General features: G+C 38.1%; 1 protein-coding gene across 1 annotated transcript in view; it reads left to right on the top strand.

Annotated features, from left to right (window-relative positions):
• The window catches only part of XKR4 (XK related 4), a 287,758-nt gene extending 275,253 nt beyond the window's left edge, over nucleotides 1-12,505 (top strand). Inside the window, exon 3 of the mRNA XM_075920695.2 lies at nucleotides 3,185-12,505. Coding sequence (XP_075776810.1) covers nucleotides 3,185-4,131 — 947 coding nt within the window. The 3' untranslated portion in view covers nucleotides 4,132-12,505. The remainder of the gene's footprint in view (nucleotides 1-3,184) is intronic.
• The last annotated feature ends 10,944 nt before the right edge of the window (nucleotides 12,506-23,449 follow it).

The following is a 23,449-nucleotide window of genomic DNA, read 5'->3' as shown; positions in this document are numbered from 1 at the left end:
AATCTTTGGCTAGAGTTTCCCCTACAATATGTACCAGTTCCAATTTACATACAAATTCAACTTAAGAACAAACCTACAGTCCCTATCTTGTATGTAACCCGGGGACTGCCTGTATTAAAATTGGAGGAAATTATCAGTGATGACATCATTCATTAATTACTCTCATTATTCCTTCTTTCCCATTTTTTTTCATCTTATGAAGATGACACTCTTTAATTATGTTTTGGCAGCTGTATTTAAACCATTCCCATAAGAACATGAGTGCTTATGTTTTTAATTGCTAATGTTGCCTATAGAAATAATGATTACTGAGAGATAGTTCAGCATGACAAGCCAAATGTACATATCAGAAAGGGAAACATCATTAATTTATTCTGTCTTCTCGTAGCCTTCCTCACTGAGTCTCATTGTTTGCTCTCTTCATGAAGGAGGATTCCATCAATAAAACTTTTATCAAAACAGGGGAAGAAGTGCTGATACACTACTCAAAAAATGTGCCTTCTATCCTGAGGCAGCTCTGTGCTTCTTCAAAAAAAATGGACACAGAGAATTAATATTGTAATAATTTTTATATAATCATTAAGCTGTTAAGGTAGCATCTGTTTTAGATCAATGAGAGCACTAAGAGATACATGAAGTTTCAATGCAGCCATCAAATAAATGAGCCAGTATTGCCTCAGGTATCATCATTTGAAACTTTTTTTAAATAAAAGTTTTAAATCAGGGCACCAGAGAAGTATCAATACATTATACCACTAGGTTTTAAATGTTTCAAGACCTGAGTGTTATAGAGCTATTCCATTAACTTTCATTTTGGAATGTTTTTGTCCCATCTTGAATGTCTCCCTCAGAGTAATTGGGTAGATTACCACAGCAGTTTTCAAACTGTGAGTCAGGATCCAAAGTGGGCCCCTCTGCCGTTTTAATGAAGTTGCTAGGGGTGGTATTAGATTTGCTGGAGTCTGAGCTTGAAGCCTGAGCCCATCACTTGGAGCCCAAGCTAAGCCTCACCACCTGGAGCCAAAACCAAAGCCTGGGAGTTTAAGCTCTGTGTGTTAGGGGCTCAAGTTACAGTGCCATCCCCCACCTGGGCCTGAAGTCTGTGGGCTTTGGTTCTGGCTCCCTGTCTTGGGTCAGTGGGGCTCGAGGTTTGGCTTTGCCCCTCCCCTCTCAGGATGGTAGAGCTCAGGCTTCAGTCCCCCTCCTGTGGGGTCATGTACTAATTTTTTTTTTTTGTCAGAAGAGAATAGCAGTGCAATGAAGTTTGAGAACCCATTTCCATGGATGTCTTTCTAATAACAGACATGTGAGGTAGCTTCTGCTTCTGCTGTGCATTTATAGGTACTATAACATCATTAGCATCCTGCCAGCAATAGAGAATGTAGCTTGCAGGAACCAATGTATTGTTCTCTTATGAAAATGAATCATTTTAAATTTTCCTTTCATCCCAAATTGGAATTCAAAATTGAAATTTCAAAATTTCCCATGAAACAAAATTTTCAGTTTGGTAATATCAAAATAATCTTGTCAAAACATTGGTAAGGCTGAAGGACTTCATTTCATTCCATTTCAATAAGATTTAAACCCTTTGTTTCATTGTGACTAGTTTGTTTTTACTTGATCGTTTCAGTGTTTATATTTTGCCATATTGTATATATTATACAAGTCTACACAAAATGTTTCAATAATTTTTCATTGGACATTTCTGTGAAATTGATGAGTTCCTGAGAAATATTTTGAATTCAACAAATCAGCATTTTCTAATAGAAAATTGTTCCAGTGGAAAATGCTTGACAATGTGTAGAAAAATTAGATTATTAGACAAAAAAAAGTACAAACCAACCATAGCACATAATGTGACAAAGGGCACTTGACCCTGGCAACTATCATAAAACAGGATACTGGGATAGCTGGACCTTTGGACTGGCCCAATATGACCTTCTTATGTCATGTTCTTATGTTATGACAATGATATTATAGTAGGATTCTTTATTCACTACTGGGGTGCCTCCTCCCAACTGCTCTGTGATTAGTTCCTGCCAGATCTGAGACCCCTTTCCATCACTTGTTTGCAAATCCCAAGGTCTTTCTCTCCAGGATTTGGCTGTTCCCTTTTAATGGGTTGGCCATACAGCTATCTCATTATGTATTTTCTCTTTCCATGGGATGTCAAATTCACACAGTGCAAACCATCCCACACAGTCGCCAAATCCACTGTCCCGGTCATGCCACTTTCCAAGCAGCTGGTCAGGAAACCTGTATCTGCCCTCTATTCCAGATTCCTACTTGGGGACCATCTAATCAGCAGCCAAAATCTGCACCATCTTAACCCTTGCTGCCATTTCCCTGATCCTTTTTGCGTACCCTTTCCCCAGAGGATTCCTTCCTTCCCTCCCTCTATAATATCCAAAACGTGTCTTCAGGCTCCCTCGCTGAAATCCTTTTCTGCTGCCAGATTCCACCTATTCCTTCTCAGCTGGGCTCCATCATCATTTCGAGGTTTCTTGGGCCACCTGCTTCTCCTCAGCACTATTATATCTGGTCATTTGGCCTCTTCTCAGACTCATTAATCTTTTCTAGGCCAGCTGTGATGAACAGTATTCTAATATCTAAATCACAGATATTTTAGGATGATCTAATCATATTCCTAAATCCTAATGAATTGAATTATGTATTTATCATGTAGCCCCATAAGTGTATACTGTGATAATTAAATTAGAAAGACATGTTAATTTTATATTGAGCTGTTACATAGTTTTCTTAGAAACAGTGAAAAATCATATCTTTTAAAATAATAATAGTAACTGAGCATTGTTAACTCGCAGTATTGACTAAGAGCTCTACTGTTAATCACTTATTTTTGTGAATTAGCGACTAAATTACCAGACATGATAGACAGGCAACTCTTCTTTAATTGTGCTCATTATAATATTTGATAGTACGCAAACAACTACAATGAAGTCCACTTTGAAAAAACAATTAAATATCAATAATGTGAGATTTGGCCCTAGCTGATTGTCGAGCAATGGGGAGACAGTACGAATTCCTTGTGTTAACTATGAAGAGTGTGGTTTATTATACTGTGGTTTATGGAGCGCATGTGTTTTCATTGGCTCCAACCATTGGTTCCATTGATTCTAATGCACTAATTAACCCTTTATTTCATCTTCTCTATTTCTTCTAGGTCTTACAGCTGCAGCATCTCTTGTGTCCCTGGCTTGGGCTTTGGCGTCCTACCAGAAAGCCCTCCGTGATTCCCGTGATGACAAGAAACCCATAAGTTATATGGCAGTTATAATCCAGTTTTGCTGGCATTTCTTCACAATTGCAGCCAGGGTAATTACTTTTGCTCTCTTTGCCTCAGTTTTCCAGTTGTACTTTGGGATCTTCATAGTCCTTCACTGGTGTATCATGACCTTCTGGATCGTTCATTGTGAAACAGAGTTCTGCATCACTAAATGGGAAGAGATAGTATTTGATATGGTTGTTGGGATTATCTATATCTTTAGCTGGTTCAATGTCAAAGAAGGAAGGACACGTTGCAGACTCTTCATTTACTATTTTGTGATCCTTTTAGAAAACACTGCCTTGAGTGCTCTCTGGTATCTTTACAAGGCCCCACTGATCTCTGATGCTTTCGCCATACCAGCACTGTGTGTGGTGTTCAGCAGCTTTTTAACAGGCATTGTTTTTATGCTGATGTACTATGCCTTCTTTCATCCCAATGGACCAAGATTTGGGCAGTCGCCAAGCTGTGCTTGTGAGGACCCTGTCACTGCCTTCACTATGCCCCCAGAAGTGGCGACAAACACTCTAAGATCGATCTCTAACAATCGGAGTGTCACAAGTGACCGGGACCAGAAATTGGCAGAGAGAGATGGGTGCGTGCCTGTCTTCCAGGTAAGGCCCACAGCGCCTTCGACACCTTCATCCCGGCCACCAAGGATTGAAGAGTCAGTCATTAAAATTGATCTGTTCAGGAACAGATACCCAGCCTGGGAGAGACACGTGTTGGACAGAAGCCTGCGGAAGGCTATTTTAGCTTTTGAATGTTCCCCTGCTCCACCACGGCTACAGTATAAAGATGATGCCCTTATTCAGGAGCGCTTGGAATATGAAACCACTTTATAAAAATAATAAAGACTTGAAGAAGCTACAAAGTTACAGTCCAAATTGTGGATTGACAGTAGGGCTGTGGCAATAACTAAACTGCATAGTACAATAGAGCAGCAAGTGGTAGTTTTCATAGTATGGCTATCATCATGATTATCATTTGATCCTCTGTATGCAGTCTGACTGCAGTTCAGTTCTAAAGCAGCATCACCTGAGAGCCTCAAAAAATCTATTTCTTTAACTGGGAAATAAACCCAGCTCATGACTCCCTGCTGCTATGAAACTCTGCTACACAATACTTACAATCAACAGGATGATTCTGATGAGAGCTTTCAACTTTAACCAGTAGTGCATTTTACTTTAGAAATGAACAATTGATATTTGCTTATTTAATGACAAAACAAACAAAAAAACGTTGTCAAAATAGCTTAATTGTACCAGGCAATGTTGCTGTTATAGAAAACTCTGGTTTCTGCAAAAAAGATAGGAGTATAATCCTCAAGTCTCCAGCAGCTAAACAGTTCAGTTTAGAATAGATTTGCAAGATAGTTCTCAATCAAAAAAGTACACTGTTTTGTATGCAAGCCTATCAAAGGAGTGTAAGCGAGAGTCTGATTAATCAGGTAATAAGCATTAGTACCAACAGAACTACTAGTTTTCTATAGAATTCAAAATTCATTTTAATTAAAATTTCAGTTCAGCAAGTTTCTTTTGACAGAAATCCTATGCAGCTCACTTCTGGCTTTCAGGAGGAACATGGAGCTCTAGCACCTAGTGATGTAAATTAAATGATAATCATGATTCAGTGTTCAATCTGCAAACACTTTAACAAAGAAAAGAAAGAACGAGGAAAGTGTAGGTTTCATACTCTGAACTTTTGAGGACTATGTTCAGATTCTGAGAGGAAGCATATGAACACATTGTAACTTAAATCTGTTTCAGGACTCAGAATGCATGGCTCTGTGTATGAATGTATGCAGGTGTGATAAGAGACGCAACATGCCATACCCTTCTAGTGCCAAACACTGTATCACTACGAGATTGATATTGTTGCCTGAGGAACAGAAAATGAGTGGCATGAACCCTACAAGAGCAGGAAGCAGAAAAGAACAATCAAGTTCTCCACATGTACAGACAGGTCTGTCCCCCCTCCCTCCACATAAGGTGAAAGTGATGTCTTTTAGAGGCTTTCAGCCACCTGTTAGTAAGTATATACCGTCAAGTACAATTAAAACAAGCTATGTGGAAGACCCTCTTGAAACTATTCAAGACTTGGTTCCATACCTATTAAAAATGAAGTTGACTCACTTGTAAAAAGTGTTTTTTGCTGCAAGCTTCTGGGTTTTAATACCATACCTCCCTAAGGTATGATCAAGTCTATGGTATCCTTCTTTATGTTAAAAGTATCCCCTGATGGTGCTTTCAGTTGCATTAAAGGTGCAAGTCAAAATTTGATAGTATTTTTTTTAAAGCTGGTGCAGAGTGAATAACTCATGGATTATTTCAATATTTTTGTAAAGTAAAATATGGTATATAATGGTGTTACTTTTTATAAACCACAAATCTTTTAATACATCTCATTCTCTTTAATAAGGTAGAATTTAAGAACTGGTCCACAAATTGTATCAACTGGCCTCCACAAGTAATTGTAAACATGTTTTTTACACATTATGGATTTAATTTGCAGTGTAATGCCATATGAAAGCCTACATGGGTACTTTTAGAATATTCTATAAAAAGTGAATCCTGTTTCAAGAATAGGTGGGTTGCAAAGACGCCAAAGGGTTTCCATGAGAAACAAATCAGTATAACTATGTCTATCCATCTTAGAAAAGCGGAGCACAACTGTAGGTTTATTATTTTAAGCATCATTGTCAGGGTGGAGAAGACCTGTGATTTTGATATTTTAACCACTGTCAGGTATATTAAGTGTAAGTCACTGCTGTATATGTTGCTGGAGAAGTTCAGTCTCTCCTGTTGTTATATTTGTAATATGAAATAACAGAAGATATATAACACATGGTTTCTTTGTATACATTCAATTAGCCATTTTCAATACTTAAATGATTTTTAATTGATGAAATGTTGAAAATCTGTTGTTTTTTGCTAGGGGCAAGATCCTCAAAACAAAGTATCTCTTAAAATGCAGGAATCTGCAAGTGAGAAAAATAAAAATTTTACTGTGACCAGAAAAATCACCCAGGTATGAAAATTTGCATAGAGGTTTGCAAATTAAGTAGTAGCCAGTTGCAGGCATGATCATTAAATAAAGTGATCATCTGATAGTCAGAATATGAAAACCTGTGGAAAGTAATTGCCCCCTTCCACGGGGATTCAGTTGATTATTCAGTAGGCATTAGTTTAGTCAGAAAATACAACATTTTGGGGAATCAAGTCCTTTGTCTAGTGAAATGCAATAGAACTTTCATTCCATAAGCAAACACCGGATCATCACTTAAAACTAGTGGTCAGTCTATACAAACCAAGCCGCCCCACGTTTTTCTTACCTGAAACATGAGGCAGTAGACTCATAACAGCTAAGTCTAGCTTTTAAGCTCCACTGGGATTCACAAAACCACATCCCATCTGCCATTTAGTCTGGCAGGTGCTAAAAATCCTAAGTATCTATATTTCATCTAAGTCCCCTTGCTTTCTTCTACTACCTGTGGAGGAGGTGGTTGGGTTCTCCCTACTTTTACCAGTAGTCAGTACAATCATCTGGGGTATATGAGACCCAGAACTCAGATTACTCCTCTGCCTGCTGTAGATCAGGGATTTGAACACAGATTTCTCCTTTTCCAGCTAAAAGGCCTAACCACTGGAGTAGAAGGCATTCCAGGGTAAAGCTCTCAATTTCTTCTATTTGAGCTGTTCCACCACCTTCCCCTTCTCCTGGGTTATTCCTGAGACAGGACTAATCTGGTTTAAGTGCCTAATTTAAGGAGAGGGAGCATAGCCGTAAATCTCAATTGGAGATAGGCATCTCCCTCCTGCCTAGAGTTAAGCACCTAAATCTCTTTGAAGGCCCACCCCTCTCCTTAGCAGTTCCTATTGTCTTAAGACAGCTTCCTGCTCTGCTTGCTGGTTTCTACGAACCTCTTTTTTAGGCGCCTAACTCTCCCCATGCAGTGAAAAAGTGCCTAATGTGGGGTTGTGCATTCCACTAGGTGGCAACAGGGTTTCTGCAAGATAGGTGTTGCAATTCAATATTTTACTCTTAAGTCCTCCTTGTGAATCTAGCTCCATGTCTTTTAAAAACACTATTAGAAATTGACTTCTACTGGAATAATTAAAAACCTGCACGTGTGAAAACAGTGTCCGGCTTTTTTAAGTCCTAAATTTAAATTTTGGTGAAGCTTACCAAATAAATTTGTTTAAAGAAACTTTGTCAAAGCCCAAGATTTGTATCGTAAGATTTTTGCTTTGGGGTTTGTTTGTTTCTTTGTTTTTTAGAGTTCAGTTTATTCTCCCACCAATATTTTTTTCTATTTAGAAAAAAAAATCAAATTTTTAAATACCTGATATTTTTAAATGATTTATTGCCGGTCCTAACTCAAAGAAAATTGCTATATGCGTGCTATCATAGAGGGTAGTATACCTAGCTTCACTTCAGGAATAAATCCAGTTGTGCTCATGGAGAAAGAAGCGTTTTATAGTAAGTCAAATTCTGATCCCTAAAAACTTCATTTGTCAATATCATGGATAGCTGGAAAGTGATTAGAACATCCACTGAAATCTATTTTTGAAATAATCTATATAGACTATTTGTTTTGCTATGAACAGTCAAGCTAAATAGTGGTACGAACATTCTTTTAGAAGTTCTTTGTTGAACACAGACCATTCCAGAAACCTCATCACTGCCTTATGAATAATTAATAATGGACATGCACTGTTCTTTTTACCACAATTTATAGTTTTAGGATTAACCAATAAAGTTCAAATAGGATAACAACAGAAAAAATAAAATGTTAAAATTTAAGCTTTTGCTTTTGAAGTAATCAAAAATCAGTTCTTTAACATTCCATTCTGGAATTATAGGAAAATAAACATAAAACACATAATAAATGAATGCTCAAAATTATGCTGTTGTGGAGGGAAAATACTGTGTCTCTTTGTCTGTTAGAAATTAATTTCATATTAGCTTTACCTAGTGAGCTGAGCAAATTTACCAGTAGATCTAAATGAAAAGGAGCTGTTTAAACATTGTCCTTAAACTTGGCCATTTTAAAGTTTGTAGGTTTATATGTTTAAGAAAAGATCATTTAAATAACCCCACACAAGTTACGCACTAACACTGATGTTTAAAAAGGGATTATTGATCATTTTAAAATGCCTATGTTATACAAATATTTATTTTTCATGGTTACTATAAATATTCATTATTAGCCTATTTGTTTCTGGAAAAAAAGCTTTTAAAGTGATTCTTCATTGTTCACCTTTCCTTAAAGCTCATCAAAAGCCTTAAAAAATGGCACTCTTCATGGAGTGGTACTTGGCTCCATCATTGCTTCAGCTAATAAAGTTGCTATTGTTTTGCTGTTTGCTTTTTGCGGTAGTGCAGTTCAGTCTGACTAAGATGCTGCAATTTACACTGTGGATCCCCCCACCCCTTGCACCGGCCTGCACAATGCCAAGGAAATGACTTCAGCCAATTGCTGAGGTTGTAGTGCTGCCTCTGTTGCCCCTGTGCAAGGTAGGAAGTGGAGTAAATTGCATTCATCCTAAGTGAGAGGGCAGCCACCTGAGCACAAACTTATTTCCGCTGAGCTGCTACAGAAGGTGCATGATGAAAATAATTACATGTGCCCAGGAATTAACAGGCTAAGCACTGTAATTACTAATTCTATACCACAACAGCACAGAATGTGGGAAGAATTATATAAAAACACAATGAGCCATTTAAATGTTACTAATTGTAGCAATTAGGCTAGCTCACATGAAGCCTGCTCTTAGCAGCCAGCCAAATGGAATAAGTGGCAAACAGCCATTTATACACTATAAACAACATGTTGTGAAATCCATCTCAATTGTTTATAGAAAAATGTCTGTTTATTTATACATATGAATCCTTTCCTCTTTCTTCTGTTACAACAGATAACATTTAAACTGAGAACAGACCAATTTAAACCTAAGAACAGGCAGACCTGAATATGGAATTCTGCATTTGCACTGTTTCCCATATGTCTTTGTGTTCACGTTGGTTTTTTTAAACAGGTTGCTGCAATTAGTATGAATGAATAAATTTTTAAGAGAAATTCTGTATCAGCTATACTCATTTCGAAACTGCTGCAGTGATCTGTTTCCAAGATGACTTCCTGTTCAGTCAAACAACAGATTTCACTATAGAACTGAGGGTGTGATCCTGCAAAAACTGGTTCATGCAAGTAGGATTTACAAGAATAATCTCACTGTATTAAATTGTATGCCATTGTTTTGCAAAGACTTTTGTGATCCACTGGATCTGATTCTGAGCTCACTTCCTTATTTTACCATTTTACGTATTTTACTTCATTGTCTTTAGTGGAATTTCTCCTGATTTATGTTGATATAAAAGAGATCAGAATCTGGGCCATTGACTTCAGTGACAATTTGAATGAGTAAGGATGACTTTTGTGGGTAAAGATTTGCAGAATCAGGCCCTCAGCCTGCATTGTTAGCACCTCTCTGAAATCAGCTGGAACATTGTTACGGACTCTGATGGAAGGATTTTAATATTGCTCAACTACAGCAGAAAACTGTACTCAAGACTTAATGATGTTAATCATTTTTCTCTCTTCAGTGCTGACACTAATATTAGCTGTATCTATTCAGTTGACATTTTTTATTTGTTGATCTACTCCGGTTAAATGGATTTTGAAAAATGTCTGTCCAACTTCAGTCATTTCAAATTATCGTTGTATGGTTTACTCTGGAACAGAACAAATACATTTATCAACAGCAACTTCATGTAAACACTGGGATTTGAGCCTGCAGTTGTGTTTTGGATTTCATTATTGGGACTTATTTGTATTGGGAAAATCTGAATCCTGGAGGGAAAATGCCAGATACACAAATAACTATCTGCCTGATGAAGGGACACAAAATACTTTGGTATTTTATGGGAAGGGGTAATTTTTGTACCAAAGCGTTTTTATCTAGATTATAGGAGAGTTGTGGGTATCACATTTGGGGGATGGGAAGTGCCAAGATTTGGTAAGATAAATTACCAAATAATAGAAAGACCACATGTAATTGATAAAAACAATTCACTATTCATAAAAAACACTTAGCCAAAACCTTGTTCACCAGAAATGATGAGAACAAGATAAATTTGAAATGGAGCAGATAATATATGTGTCAATTACAATAGGATGGCGCAGTAGGTAAATAGATACCCTAAAAATAGATATATCACATATTGTACAAGTATATTGCATCCTTTTAATACAGACACTGTACAGGAATATTTGCTTCTGGTCTCTTAAACCTTGGGCAGTTGCTTGCGATCTGGGAGCAAAACAGAAAAACATCTTCAGATCCAGTCAGTAATTATTATGCAATAGTTCTGCATCATCTCTGGTGCTCCTATGCACTTTCTCACCAGCCCCCATGTCCCCACATTTGCTGTTTTGCTGGAAAAAAGTCTGTATGGTCTGGTTTAAAGGTGAACATACCCTGTAAAGTCCATTGCAGCATATGGAATAGTCACTACTCAACTGAAAAGTTGGACTAAGGCCTGATACGGCAAATGGCTCACCCAGTGGGTTATGCAAGAAAAAGGCCTGAATATTTTCCCTAAACAATAATATTTATGAAGATTGTTTGTTTGGTTTTCTTACACAAACAATGGGCTCACACTTGGGCTGTATCAAAACTCAGTTGTAACTATTTGGAGTTTTGGGGGGGGGTTGTTTTTTGTTTTGGTTAATACATGTTGAGGTAACAAGTGTGCATAGAGACTTCCCCAATTCTCCAAGTGCAATGCCCCAAGAGTTAGATGGCAACGTTTGTCAATGGAAATAGATGTACACAATTTGTAATAGAGTTACATTATTTTCTTCCTTGATTTTGTACTTTTTATTTTCTGTAAAAACACACTCTAGCAGAAGCACGTGCTATAGCAAGTCACAAACGCAAACTGAAGGGCTACAGGGTATGAACTGGTTGGTAATTGGCATTCAACATTTTATTTTTCTCCCATATCTCCGCATTTGATAGAACAAATTAATTCTCATACTCTGACCTTTTCCTGATCACTAAGGGCACGTCTACACTATGGGGAAGATGGACACTGCCACAATCGATCTTCTGGGGTTCCATTGGCAGGTTTAGTGAAGACATGCTAAATCAAAGTCAGAGGGCACGCCTGTCTGCACCGATACTCCTGTTCCTCATGAGAAATAAGAGAAGCCAATGGGAGCATTGCTCCTCTCACTATGTGGACAGCTATTTAAGATATGTTGACTCCAGCTATGCAATTAACATAGATGGAGATGCATATTTTAGGTCGATCTTATGCTCCAGTGCAGTCTAGGCCTCAATGTCTCATCTGGCTTCTGCTGAGGTCAGTAGAGGCTTCAGTGGCCTTTGGCCCAGGCCTTACAGACTCAATGCCACAAATTACTGTTCAGTCCTAAGAAGTGCTCAGCTCCCTGAATTCCCACAGAAGTCAGCAAGCGCCAAGGAGGCACAGCAGGATGAGCTCAGAATCACGCTGGATCACTCGCTTATTTCTTAGCTAAATTTAAAATGATGGTAACTGTGGCTTAGCTCCCTTGGGGAGCCTGAGTCTGTAATATGCGTATGCTAATATACACGTGAAAGCATTCGGTATACAGTTGTGAGAATAGTCTGCCCATACACCAACAGTGTACAGTCCAGGGAGTTATACCAGTGCAAGTGAGAACAATCAGTTCAATCCTGCTGTGTGGCATCTAATTTGACATCATTAAAAACAGAATGGGTCCCTAACATTGCAGCATTTTAAAATTAAATTTCCCAAGGAAAAGAAGTCTGGCACTAATAATGCTCTACATGTGTAAAGAGACAAAATACTTTAGAGCACATTGGCATAGATCCAGTGGCTACTGGTGTACGCCATGCGTAGCTGTCACCTGGCTTAGAATCCGAAGCATGTGCACCAGAGAGAAAATGTAACAGGGCTTGTCTGCACAGCAGGGAACTGCTCCTCAGGGCTGTGATTTCTAATGTGCACCAACAGTGTGCATTGAGTGGTCGCTATATCCCTTTCTGGTACCCACTAAAAGTTCCCTTGTGCTCTTTACCATAAGTGCTGTTTTAAACAACACTGTATTAAAGCAAAGCAACAGAGGCTACACAGACCAGGTAATGTGCAACATGTTAGTACGCTTGTGACATCACATTCCCATACAGTGTAGTATCCCAGGGTATGTCTAAACTACATGCCTCCATCAACAGAGGCATGTAGATTTGTGTATTCGAAAAAGGGAAATGAAGCCGCGATTTAAATAATGGCGGCTTCATTTAAATTTACATGGCTGCCGCGCTGAGCCGACAAACAGCTGATCAGCTGTTTCTCGGCTCCGGGCGCTAGTCTGGATGCTCCCCTGTCTAAATGAAAGCCTTTTATCGACATCCCGTGTAAACCTCATCCTACGAGGCATAAGGGGGATGTCGATAAAAGGCTTTCAGGTCGGCGCGGCGCGTCCAGACTAGCGCGCGGAGCTGACAAACAGCTGATCAGCTGTTTGTCGGCTCAGCACGGCAGCAATGTAAATTTAACTGAACCCGCGATTATTTAAATCGCAGCTTCATTTCCCTTTGCCTATCTGTCTGATCTACATGCCTCCATTGACGATGGCATGTAGTCTAGACACACCCCCACTGTAGACAAGCCATCACAAATAAATGGTTTACTATAAAGTTCAAAGAGCCACCCTAAGCTTTAGACTTAAAGAGACCTCTAGCCCAGATATACAGTGGCTTTACGGTTGTGCATATTTATTCTTTAGGGCATTTGGTGTTTCTGTTTGTGGAGCGGGTCAAAAAATATTTTACGCCTTCCAAGGCTAAACTATTAAAAAATACTAATCAGGAATTTGGTTTAATCTTTAATAAAAGTGTTCTGCTTTGGTGAAAATCACTTATGTGCAGATGGCTCTGGAAAAGCTGTGCACTACTCAAGTTCTACTTATGCCCTGAAATGTAAATAGCACATATGCCTTGTGCAGGCCTTCCCACAAAGGTGAATTTCACCCTCTGCATTTACAATACTATCAACTTTCTATGAATTATTATGATTATTTCTGTTTTACCAGTGACTGTAAAATATGTGAAAAAATTCAGGGCCTGAGTCTCATTTACACTAAGGCTCCTTTTTGCACTGTAACTGGGGCCTTAATGTCACTGAGACTATGTCTAGACTGCAGGCTTCGTTCAGAAGAAGCTTTTCCAGAAGAGATCTTCTGAAAAAACTTCTTCCAAAAGACAGCGTCCACATTGCAAAAGCACATCAAAAAAGCAATCTGCTTTTTCAAAAGATAGCATCCACACTAAATGGACACTATCTCGCATTTAAGCTGTGACTACTATGGATGGAGGTCCACCAAGGCACCTGTGCTCTTTCCTCTTTCCTCTTCTGTCGAAAGAACTCCCTTTTCCCCGTCCACACACGCCTTTCACAAAAATGCTTCTTCCTCCTAGAAAGAGGTTTACCAATGTTGGAAAAACCCCTCTGTTCTTTCGATTTTTTTCCCGAAAGAACGTGATTGCAGTGTGGATGTAAGTTAATTTTTTTTTAGAAAATTGGCTGTTTTTCCGAAAAAAAACTTCTGTAGTATAGACATAGCCTGAGATTCAGGCCCTAAGTCTTTGACAGCTCATTGTTTTTGATCAATAGTAAAGTCTAGCTCTAGTGGCCCATCATCATAGAGAATAATAAAGTGGTAATTGCAACAAGGAAACATAGTGATCTTTTAATGTTTCCAGAAACTGTTGTACAGTGTCTAATGCTGGTATTTTCATAAACAAGATGGGGAATAGATGATCCAGTCACTAAGTTAAAAAAAAAAACCTGCACACTAACCTATAGAAAACAGTGAAACCATCAGAAATATTCCTACAAGCAGTCCATGCACACAACTGCCTCACAGAGATAGCAGGGTTAGGCACTAAATATAAATATTAAATTTGGTTAGTCAAGGAAGCCAAGACAAATATGAGCAAAGCAGTTAGGAGGCCCAATTCCCCACTGTTTTGCAGTAGTTAAAGTCTCTGAAATTTCACTGAAATAGGTAGAACTACAAAGTGTAATTGGAGTAACACGTAGTGATTTAGGCCCAGTGTGTTTTAGTTTGATTTTTATTGCAGCATACTATAAGAGGGTTTGTTGTCAAACAACAGATATTTTATCAGATATATCTGCTTTAAAAGGAGAGAGGCACTAGTCCATTCACTATGGAAAAATACCATGTCTGTATGTTTTAAGGTAACAATCCATCTTCCAATTTAAATGCAACACATGCACATTAGAAGGAATAGCAATATCATAATGTATTACTACTGCAGCTATGTATAACTAATACAATTCAATCACATCTCGTTAACATATCAAAAAGCCATGTCTTTGTTCTTTCTTATTCTGCATGATTTTCAGTACACTCCTATCTCTTAACCTTGGTTGAGGGAATTTAAAATATATATTAGAAAGCTAAGGTGGAACCCACAGGTTAAGGAGGAAACTACAGTTACATTATGTAGTTACATTATGTATATCAAGACAGCCCTTACACTTTCACAAACATCTGCATATCAAGATCTCAATTTAATAAAGCACTTATTTAATTGACCTGTTGTCTTCTTGTAGGCTCTGGGATTACTCGTGCTTACAGTTAAGAGCATGTTAAAGTGCGTTGCTGCATTGAGCATTACATGTGCAATACATGTGCATTCGAGATCTGGGTGGTCATACTAATGGCAGAGTTGAAAAGATGTGGTAACTTCCCAATGAGAGCTGAATGATATACGCAGTGTGAAAGTGCCCTGACACTGCTGCAACATGCAAGGGGGAAGAAGAGGATAAAAGGAGGAGACTCTCCTGCACACAAATATGCATACACAAAGAGTAAGGCATATGCTCTGCAACAGAACTCAACTGAGCATAAGGGGGAAAACTGGCTCACACTCAGACTATGTCCACACTGCGTTCTTTTTCCAGAAAAAGATATGCAAATTGAGAACTGCAATTTGCGTACCTTTTTCCACCTTGTTTTCAGAAAAGGCTTTTCTGACATTTGTCCTGTTTACACTGGGCCAAATGTGGGGAAAACCTCCTCTTTCAGAAGATCCCTTCTTCTTCATAAAATGAGGAACACAAGGTTTCCGAAAGAACGCACCTGCTTTTTCGGAAACTGCGGAAAAGCGGACGCATTCCCTGGACACAGCAGAGTTTATCCCAGAAACACTCTGTAGTTTAGGCATCGCCTCCAGCCTGCACACTATAATACACAGAAGCATGGAGGACTCCATCTAAGGTAGCGTTTCCCCCTCCAGCCAGTTAATTACAGTTAATATGGCCAACGGTATAATCCTCAGGGATCACTTCCCCAACAAGGGCAGAATTTAGCCAAGACTCAGCACTATGTGGACAATAAAAAATTCTTCTTTATCTCCTCAAAGAAGGCATCCGTCACTAGTGATAATGCTGATAGTGCTAGCAGACAGCATGTGTTTGCTGATGCTACTGAGGCCCACATTTCTATTTTTACAGAACACCTTGGAACTTAAGTGTTACTCAAGGTTATTTAGCAGTTAATTCATTCAAGAGCCATGCTAATGTTGCAGATTTGTGACATGTTAATAAAGTAATCAAGCGCCTGCAAGCAAACATTAATCAGTGTGGGGGGAAAGAACACCATTGATAGCTTTGTGCCATACTGTGCCTAGGGTTGGAGAGAGACAGGCCTACAAAAAATATGCTAATAAATTCATACTACCTAATTGCTCATCATTCAACTTATGAATCATTCATCCATTTGGTTTGTTTCATTCAAGGCAGAAATGTTATTAGAAATGAATTGTTGGGGACTGGGTGGCTCAGGTATTGGGAATGAGTCATGCAACCTTTTCAGTAGATCATCTGGTTATCTATGGCCAAGCTCACCAATGACCATAAAGGCATGTTCATGATGGTTCATGAAGTGCTCCATTCCTAGTGGAGAAATGCCCACTTAACTGAAGCACATGGCTGCCTCAGGACTAAGGCCAAGGATTCCATGGTAGGCTTTCCCCCAGAAGTGGTAAGGCCAAAACAGAATGTAGGCATTTCCGTGTGAGGCAAGTCTCTACCACTGCTTGTACTATATGGAGATACGTCTACACTGCATCCCTAGTTCGGCATAGGGATGCAAATGGAGACAACCGAAGTAGTTAATGAAGCGGGGATTTAAATATCCCGTGCTTCATTAACATGATCTCACCGGCGTGCTAGTTCAAATCCTAGTTCGAACCAGGAAGTGCTCCTCCAAAAATGAGGAGTAACGTTAGTTCGGACTAAGGGCCGGCAAGATCATGTTAATATTTAAATCTCTGCTTCATTAACTACTTCGGTGTAGTCTTTACTCACCAAAGTACTTTTTCTAGTACCTTCCACAAGCACCGAAATGGTAGGGTAGTACATTTTGTACAGTGCAGTTTGTACAAAGGGCAATGATTAAACTAGCAAAAATCAGTATTGACTGAAAATATGCATTACCGTTCAGTGACTGGCAGCTGGTCTCACTTCATGCTAGTTTATCATAGAAATGCACCCAAATCGTAACTGATACTCTTAGCAAGGATCTGGGGATGTGTACGATTGCAAGGATTTAGAGAGAGGCAAATGCTGTCTCCATTCAAGAGTAAGGCATATTTATGGAGCCATGTGGGAAAATGGCACTACTGCTTTCGGTGAGCAAAGACAGGATTCCAGTCTTAAGCTCTCAAATTGGCCCCATTCATTAGAATTAGGTGGTGAGTATGCTGTCGTGCAATTTGGACTGTTGGCGTGTGAATAACTGTGCGCCAAAGTTCTACACTATGTTCCCTAATGTGGATGCTACAGCTGTAAACTAAAAGGTGCCCACTTGGTATTAATGTTGTCCTCGTTGAAGAAGATGATATTAATAGGAACTTTGAATTATTTTAGTTCACTCCTGCAGCACCCATGTTGAGCGTGTTACAAAATAGCATTTTGTTTCACACTGCTGTTCACACTCCGATAGTCCAAACTGCAGGGCAGCATAGACAAGCCTCTAGATTCTCTTAAAGCCAATAAAATATGGCTCCATGCCAATAAGTATCTATTTTAAGATGCAACTGCTACTTCCACCTGCAAATCTCAATCTGAGGAACTCTCCGGGGTTTTTATTTTTTTTAAAATGTGAACAAAAAAAAGACAGAATATGAAATATAGCCTTTAAAAATGTCATTTCATTTCTATAGACAGTGGCTCTTTATTAACAGCAAAATACAATACTGGCCTCGAAAGCATGAGCAGTAAAGATTTTGTATGCACGTGTTGATTATTTTTAAATTTAAAAATGAAAGATTTACAGAAAACTAAGAGCACACATTAAGTTGCAGGTCAACAAGAAAGTTGTTATTGTTTCTTCTGCCATCTCATAATTTTTAAGCCAGGCTGTTAAAGTGGGACTTTTCTTTTCATGAGAAGCTATAGGCTCAATGTTTTTGAAATACTTGTGCATCTGCACACACACATACACACATCACTTTCACGCTTACATCAGCTTGTTTTCTGTGAACAGCTCAGGTCAAAGTAAAAGTGTGTGTGCACTTTTAAATATACAAGCTAAAAATAATAAAATATAACAATATCCTGATCCTAGTCTTATAGGATAGTGGGCTTTAATGATATTTGTCCTTACTCTCCGATATTCTGTTGCTTGGCCACCTCAGCATGCAAAGTACTGCTGAAGACTTTTAAAGCATGCTATTCTATGCCATTCATTTTTGCTTGCGTTAAATCAGCAATTGATTCATCCCATATTGATCCAGCAATCAGCCTCCTCTAAGTTTGCAACTCTACCGCAATTCTATTTTGTTTACAAAGTCACAAAAACAAGTTTACAAGATTGATCAGTTATTTTGATTTCTTTGTGGGGTTTTTTTGTTTGTTTGTTTGTTCATGCAATGCACACAAGCTACATACATACCTCCTGTTAGAAATATCACATAAACTATGTGGAAAAGAAAATGAATAAACAGGATATGCCATTGACAGCACTTTGTTTTCTTATGCAATAATTTATTGCTGAATATACTATGGGTACATCTACAAACTTGCCAGTTGACTTAGATAATGCCTTTGTTATTTTGATAGTTTTATCTCAGTGCTTGACAATAGCTGAGGTAATGAATATAGGAAAGTTTGATTTATCATATAAATATGAACATAATCTTAGTTATTGTATCTAAGACAAAACTATCAAGTGTTTAACGAGAACAACTGTACGTTAATGTGCCACATCTATTTTGTGAGAAAGAAAGAAAGAAAGAAAGAAAGAAAGAAAGAAAGAAAGAAAGAAAGAAATGTCCATCGCAAATATCTTTTGTCTGAGTTCATTTTTGCAGCCAGAGAACTTCAAAGAACAGTTTAATAAACAAAGTTCATATTTGATCAGACGACATTGATCCTTACCACACCATGGTTTCAATTTAATATAGTTACCCCTGAATCCAATGGGATGGCTGACTCTGGCCCTATAAATTTTGTCCTATAAATAAAGTTCAGACAGAAGAGACTGTGACTGTGTACCCTAACACTGTGACCACTGCTTGCTTCCCCTAGACACTATGCCAAGTTCCAGAACAGTTGAAGCTGGAGTCTTATTTGGTCTTTCATTGTGGACAGTAATGTTAACTAAATGCTAATTTTAGAATCACTATTGTTTATATGATGACAAATCCAATTTGACTGTTCAGCTCCCAAGTTGAGTTTATGGTACTGACAGCTGAGAGCCACCATTTCACTTGTAAGCTAAGTTCCTTGGATCTGGAAGTCAATGAGAGGCAATAAACATGGAATCTCACAATGCTCATTTTCTAGAGTCTTTTTTCAGTGCAGAACCACACTTCTGCACATTCTCCAAATGTGACATGTAAAATGCATGCACAGATTTCAGGATTTGCTTAACGGGTTTGTGCATGCTTCTCCCATGTATATCTTGAAACCTGCATCCTATAGGTTGCTGTTCAGCTTGAACTATTGGGTTCTGTTTTGCTGTAGTGAATAATGTTTGCATGTAAAGTATGTTTCTAGCTTAGCAGTAAGATAAGCGTGCCTTCCAAAGCAGCTCCTCATTTGAGGACAGTTGATTTTGTAAGCGTTTTAGACCTGGATATATTACATGCATACACAGCCTTCTAGAATGGTTTTCAACTATGCAAAAAATAGCTGAATTGCTAGAGAAATGCTATTTGACAGGCAGTTAAGCACTGTTTAACTTACTGTACCATGGGAGATTTCTGCATGCACTGCAAGCATCAACACATTTAACTCTTAATGGACTTGACCCAAAGTTCATTGAAATAAATGGATGGCTTTCTATCAAAATCAATGGGTGCTGGATCAGACTCCAAATAAGGGTTGGTTGATTGATTGGTTAGTTGGTTGGTTTTTAAATTCACTATGTCACATTTATTTTATATGGGATCTTTTAAGTAAAATCTTTTTTAAAAAACCCCGCAAAAAACCAATTCACTTTAATTTTACCAACTGGTGAAAGGTTACATTGTGAGTCCTATTCCTGGTTGCACTAAAGACAATGGAAATTTTACATTGCCTCCAAGGGGAGAAGGCATCAGTCTCTATATAATGAAGGATCAATTGCAAATATAATTGAAACATTTGGGGTGGATGTTCTTTTAATAGTTGGATAGATGATAATTGGATGGAATTCAGCAGTTAGTAGTAAATTAAAGAATTGCAAACTTTTTTTGTGATGCTTATATTTTCTGTGAAAATTATGACTTTTCAAACTATAATCTTCTCTTTCAAGAGGAATCCAATTCTCTATCTAAATTCCGAGCTTTAGGTAGGAGAAGAATGGGCAAGTTAGAGAGGTCAAATTCTACCTTCAGAACCATGCACCCCACAGCCAAATGGCATCGTCTGGGCTGGCATAGCAGCTGGAGCCCTCCACATTATTTCCATAGAATGTCAAAAGTACTGGAGGAACATGAACGTGTAGCCAGTACTCTGACCTTGACCTGCTCTATGATAACTCTTTGTGCTGGCTTACACAAGGTGGGCAAGAGATCCTGTTGCAGCGTACTTTGTGGCTGTGCCACTAACCCAGTATGGGACTTAAGTGGTGTGGAGGGCCCAAGGGAGTGCAATGACATAAATTAAACATGATTAAACACTAATGGGAGTAATATGAAGGCAATGAGGGCAGAATATGCCTCATATGAAATGTTAAGTGGGCTTTGTTGGTAACACAAGAGCAATAACTTATTAAGCAAAGAATAACATTGATATTAAAACCTTTTTTATTGGTTTGGAAAACAGCAAGTAAAAAAAACAAAGCAATCATCCTTTTTACATTAATCTTCATTGGCACACCAGCACGTCATGTAACTGCAATTTGTATTCACACCTGAACACAAGAGGGGAAAATGGAACCTATGTTTAAATCTATGCTAATATTTAAAGAGATCTATTATTCCTGGGGAGACATGGGGAATTTACAAGCAAAGCTCCTACTAATGTTTTTAACACAGCATTGCACAACAACATAATACGGGAAGGGTATAGGGTTATGAGTATAAACATTTCCAAGTCACTGACTTCTGGCTAGTTGGCAGAATTAGGCTAGTTATCTCTCCACTTATACCCATGAGCCATACAATAATATGGAGGCAGAATGTGATCTGCCCTATCACACTTACTGAAGGAACCAACATATTCTGATTAGTTCATTTGCATTCAGAAGTGATAGTGAGAGTTTGGATTTGTTGTTTTTTTCAAATGAAGACATTCTCAGTAAAGGTGGGATTGTGTTCCTGAGCACCTCTTAAGAACTCTTCTGAGGTCTATGGGAGCACCTTCTAGGACTGGTATTTAATGAATCAGGCATTTCCTGTCTATTATTCCTGAATAAGTTAACTGACTTTTTATTGATATGTTTCAAATGAGCATAACAGATGCTTAGAGTTTGCATTGAGGATGTCTATACAATTGTAGAAAAAAGATATAGACCAGAAAAGTATAGATAGTATGATATTTAAACCTACTTTATGAAATAAATGCTTCCAAAAAGCAATATAGTATATTCAGCATGCTTTTATGTTATTTCCTAAATTTAGATTGCTAAGGTAATATGTCAATGCAGGAATGCATTAGAGTAGAAATTCCTAGGGAATATACTGTTTCTTTAAGTCAATACACAATTACTTCATCCTGATTAATCTATGGATAATGCTGAGTGAATTAGTTTACAGAGTTAAGCTATCAATATTGACAATCTAATGCCTACAACTCAGATGACTGCCAGACTTTTGCATTTACATATGACATTTGGATCTGTATAACGTGTATAGTTTTGTATGCATATGATTAATGAACATGCAGTGTGTGTGTTGCAACAAAGTGAATATCATCCACTAGATCTCAGCTAAAATTAACTGGCATGCCATGGAACTAGACAAGTTTTTAATAGCTGAGGTTCTGGCACAGTGAAGCATATTTGTAATTTTAAAAATTGCTCAGATGTCCTTTTCATTGTGTACTTTCAGTTCTGACTCTCAAACATAAATAGCTCTAAAACAGTGTCCTTTCTTACTAAAAAGAATTCTTGACCTCAGTAAAGTTGGTCCATTTTTTGCTCAGTACATTAGTCCCATACTACAGAAAAATGATCGATGCTAAAAAACCTGAGTTTTCAAAACTCCTTTTGTCTACACTGGAAAAAATTGGCCAGTGATGCATCACTGGCACAGCTCCACAGCTGGTAGCAATAGTGGTCCCCAAGAATTTTATAACCACCTACATATGTCCTGAGCAAAACTAAATGACATTCTAGTAAAAACTTTTGAACTTGCCTGAGCCTATGTTTCTAGTATGACTACCACTGGCAGACTTTGAATCCATGATGAATGAAGGACTCCCCCTTTTCCCCGTGTAGATGCTGTTTTTGAGTTGTGGGACTTAAGGTGTAGCCTAATGTCATGCTATAATCTTTAATATGACTGTGTGAAAAGCAAAAGAATGGGACTAAAATTATGGAACATTGTTAAGAGGATGCCTATAACACATTGGTTAATGAATGGAAGGCTCTAATGTAGTAAAATGTCATGCTGGATACATGTCTTTGTGCCTAGACTTTAATGACAGCAACTGAAAAATATCTAATTCTTGGTAAGTGATAATATAGCCTATAAAGATGTGGGTGAACTTTTTTTTCTTTTGCAAATTCATAGGTATATGGATGGAGAATAAAGAAAAACTATGAAACAAAAGCCTCATCCTCAGGATTGTTTCATGGGAGGAAAAGATAGCCTGCTTTATCAGTTTGTGATGTCTATCAGTTTTAAAGGTTTGTTCATTTGCTGCTTTGTGATTTGAAAGCAGAAGAGTTTTTGTACTGCAGCCACAAAGGGCTTTTTATATTAGAAATATCATGTTTTGACGTCTGTGTTTGCAGAAGAACTGAAGAAATAGTGAGATTAGCGGAGCATTTCAAGAAATGAAACCTGAGTAATTCCTAACAAATTGTTGAAAGTTTCAAGACCCCCTTTTCATTTGAGAGTGAAGATGTATCACTCCAGTTTAGCTTTAGGGCCAACATTTGCAAAAGCGACCTATGATTTTTGGTTGCTCCATTTGTGGAAGCCCAACTTGAAACATTGTAAAGGGCCTTGATTTTCAGAGGGGGGAAGGAAATTCAGCACATTGTAAAAATCAGGGCCTGTTAAGGTGCCTCCAATTTAGGCACCTTTTGAAAATCTTGCCCTATATTTCTAATATTTTGAAGGTAAAAACTAGCAGAAGCTGGGGGGCAGGGATCAGGTTTTCCTTCTTTGTCAAAATGGTTTCAGTCTTTTTTTTTCTCCCTGTGTAGATTACCTTTAAACCTTAATGTACTGAATGTATGGCTATGGTGAAGTATCAACATTCTCAGAAATATAAAAAATACATTTGTGCAGGTCAAAAACTCTCATCCCAACTCAGGAAAGCACTTCAACTTTCCCATAAGGAGTAAGTGCTTTACTGAACTGGGACTCCTCTCCTGATTATTTTTTATTTGGATTGGATGCTTGTGGTAATTGCCATTGTAATGAACCAGCATCAGTGCACAAATATTAGTTCAACAAATGA

The sequence above is a fragment of the Pelodiscus sinensis genome, chromosome 2 (genome assembly GCF_052426305.1).
Source record: "Pelodiscus sinensis isolate ZL-2025 chromosome 2, ASM5242630v1, whole genome shotgun sequence".
NCBI lineage: Eukaryota > Metazoa > Chordata > Testudines > Trionychidae > Pelodiscus > Pelodiscus sinensis.
This window is presented reverse-complemented; position numbering and strand designations above follow the sequence as displayed.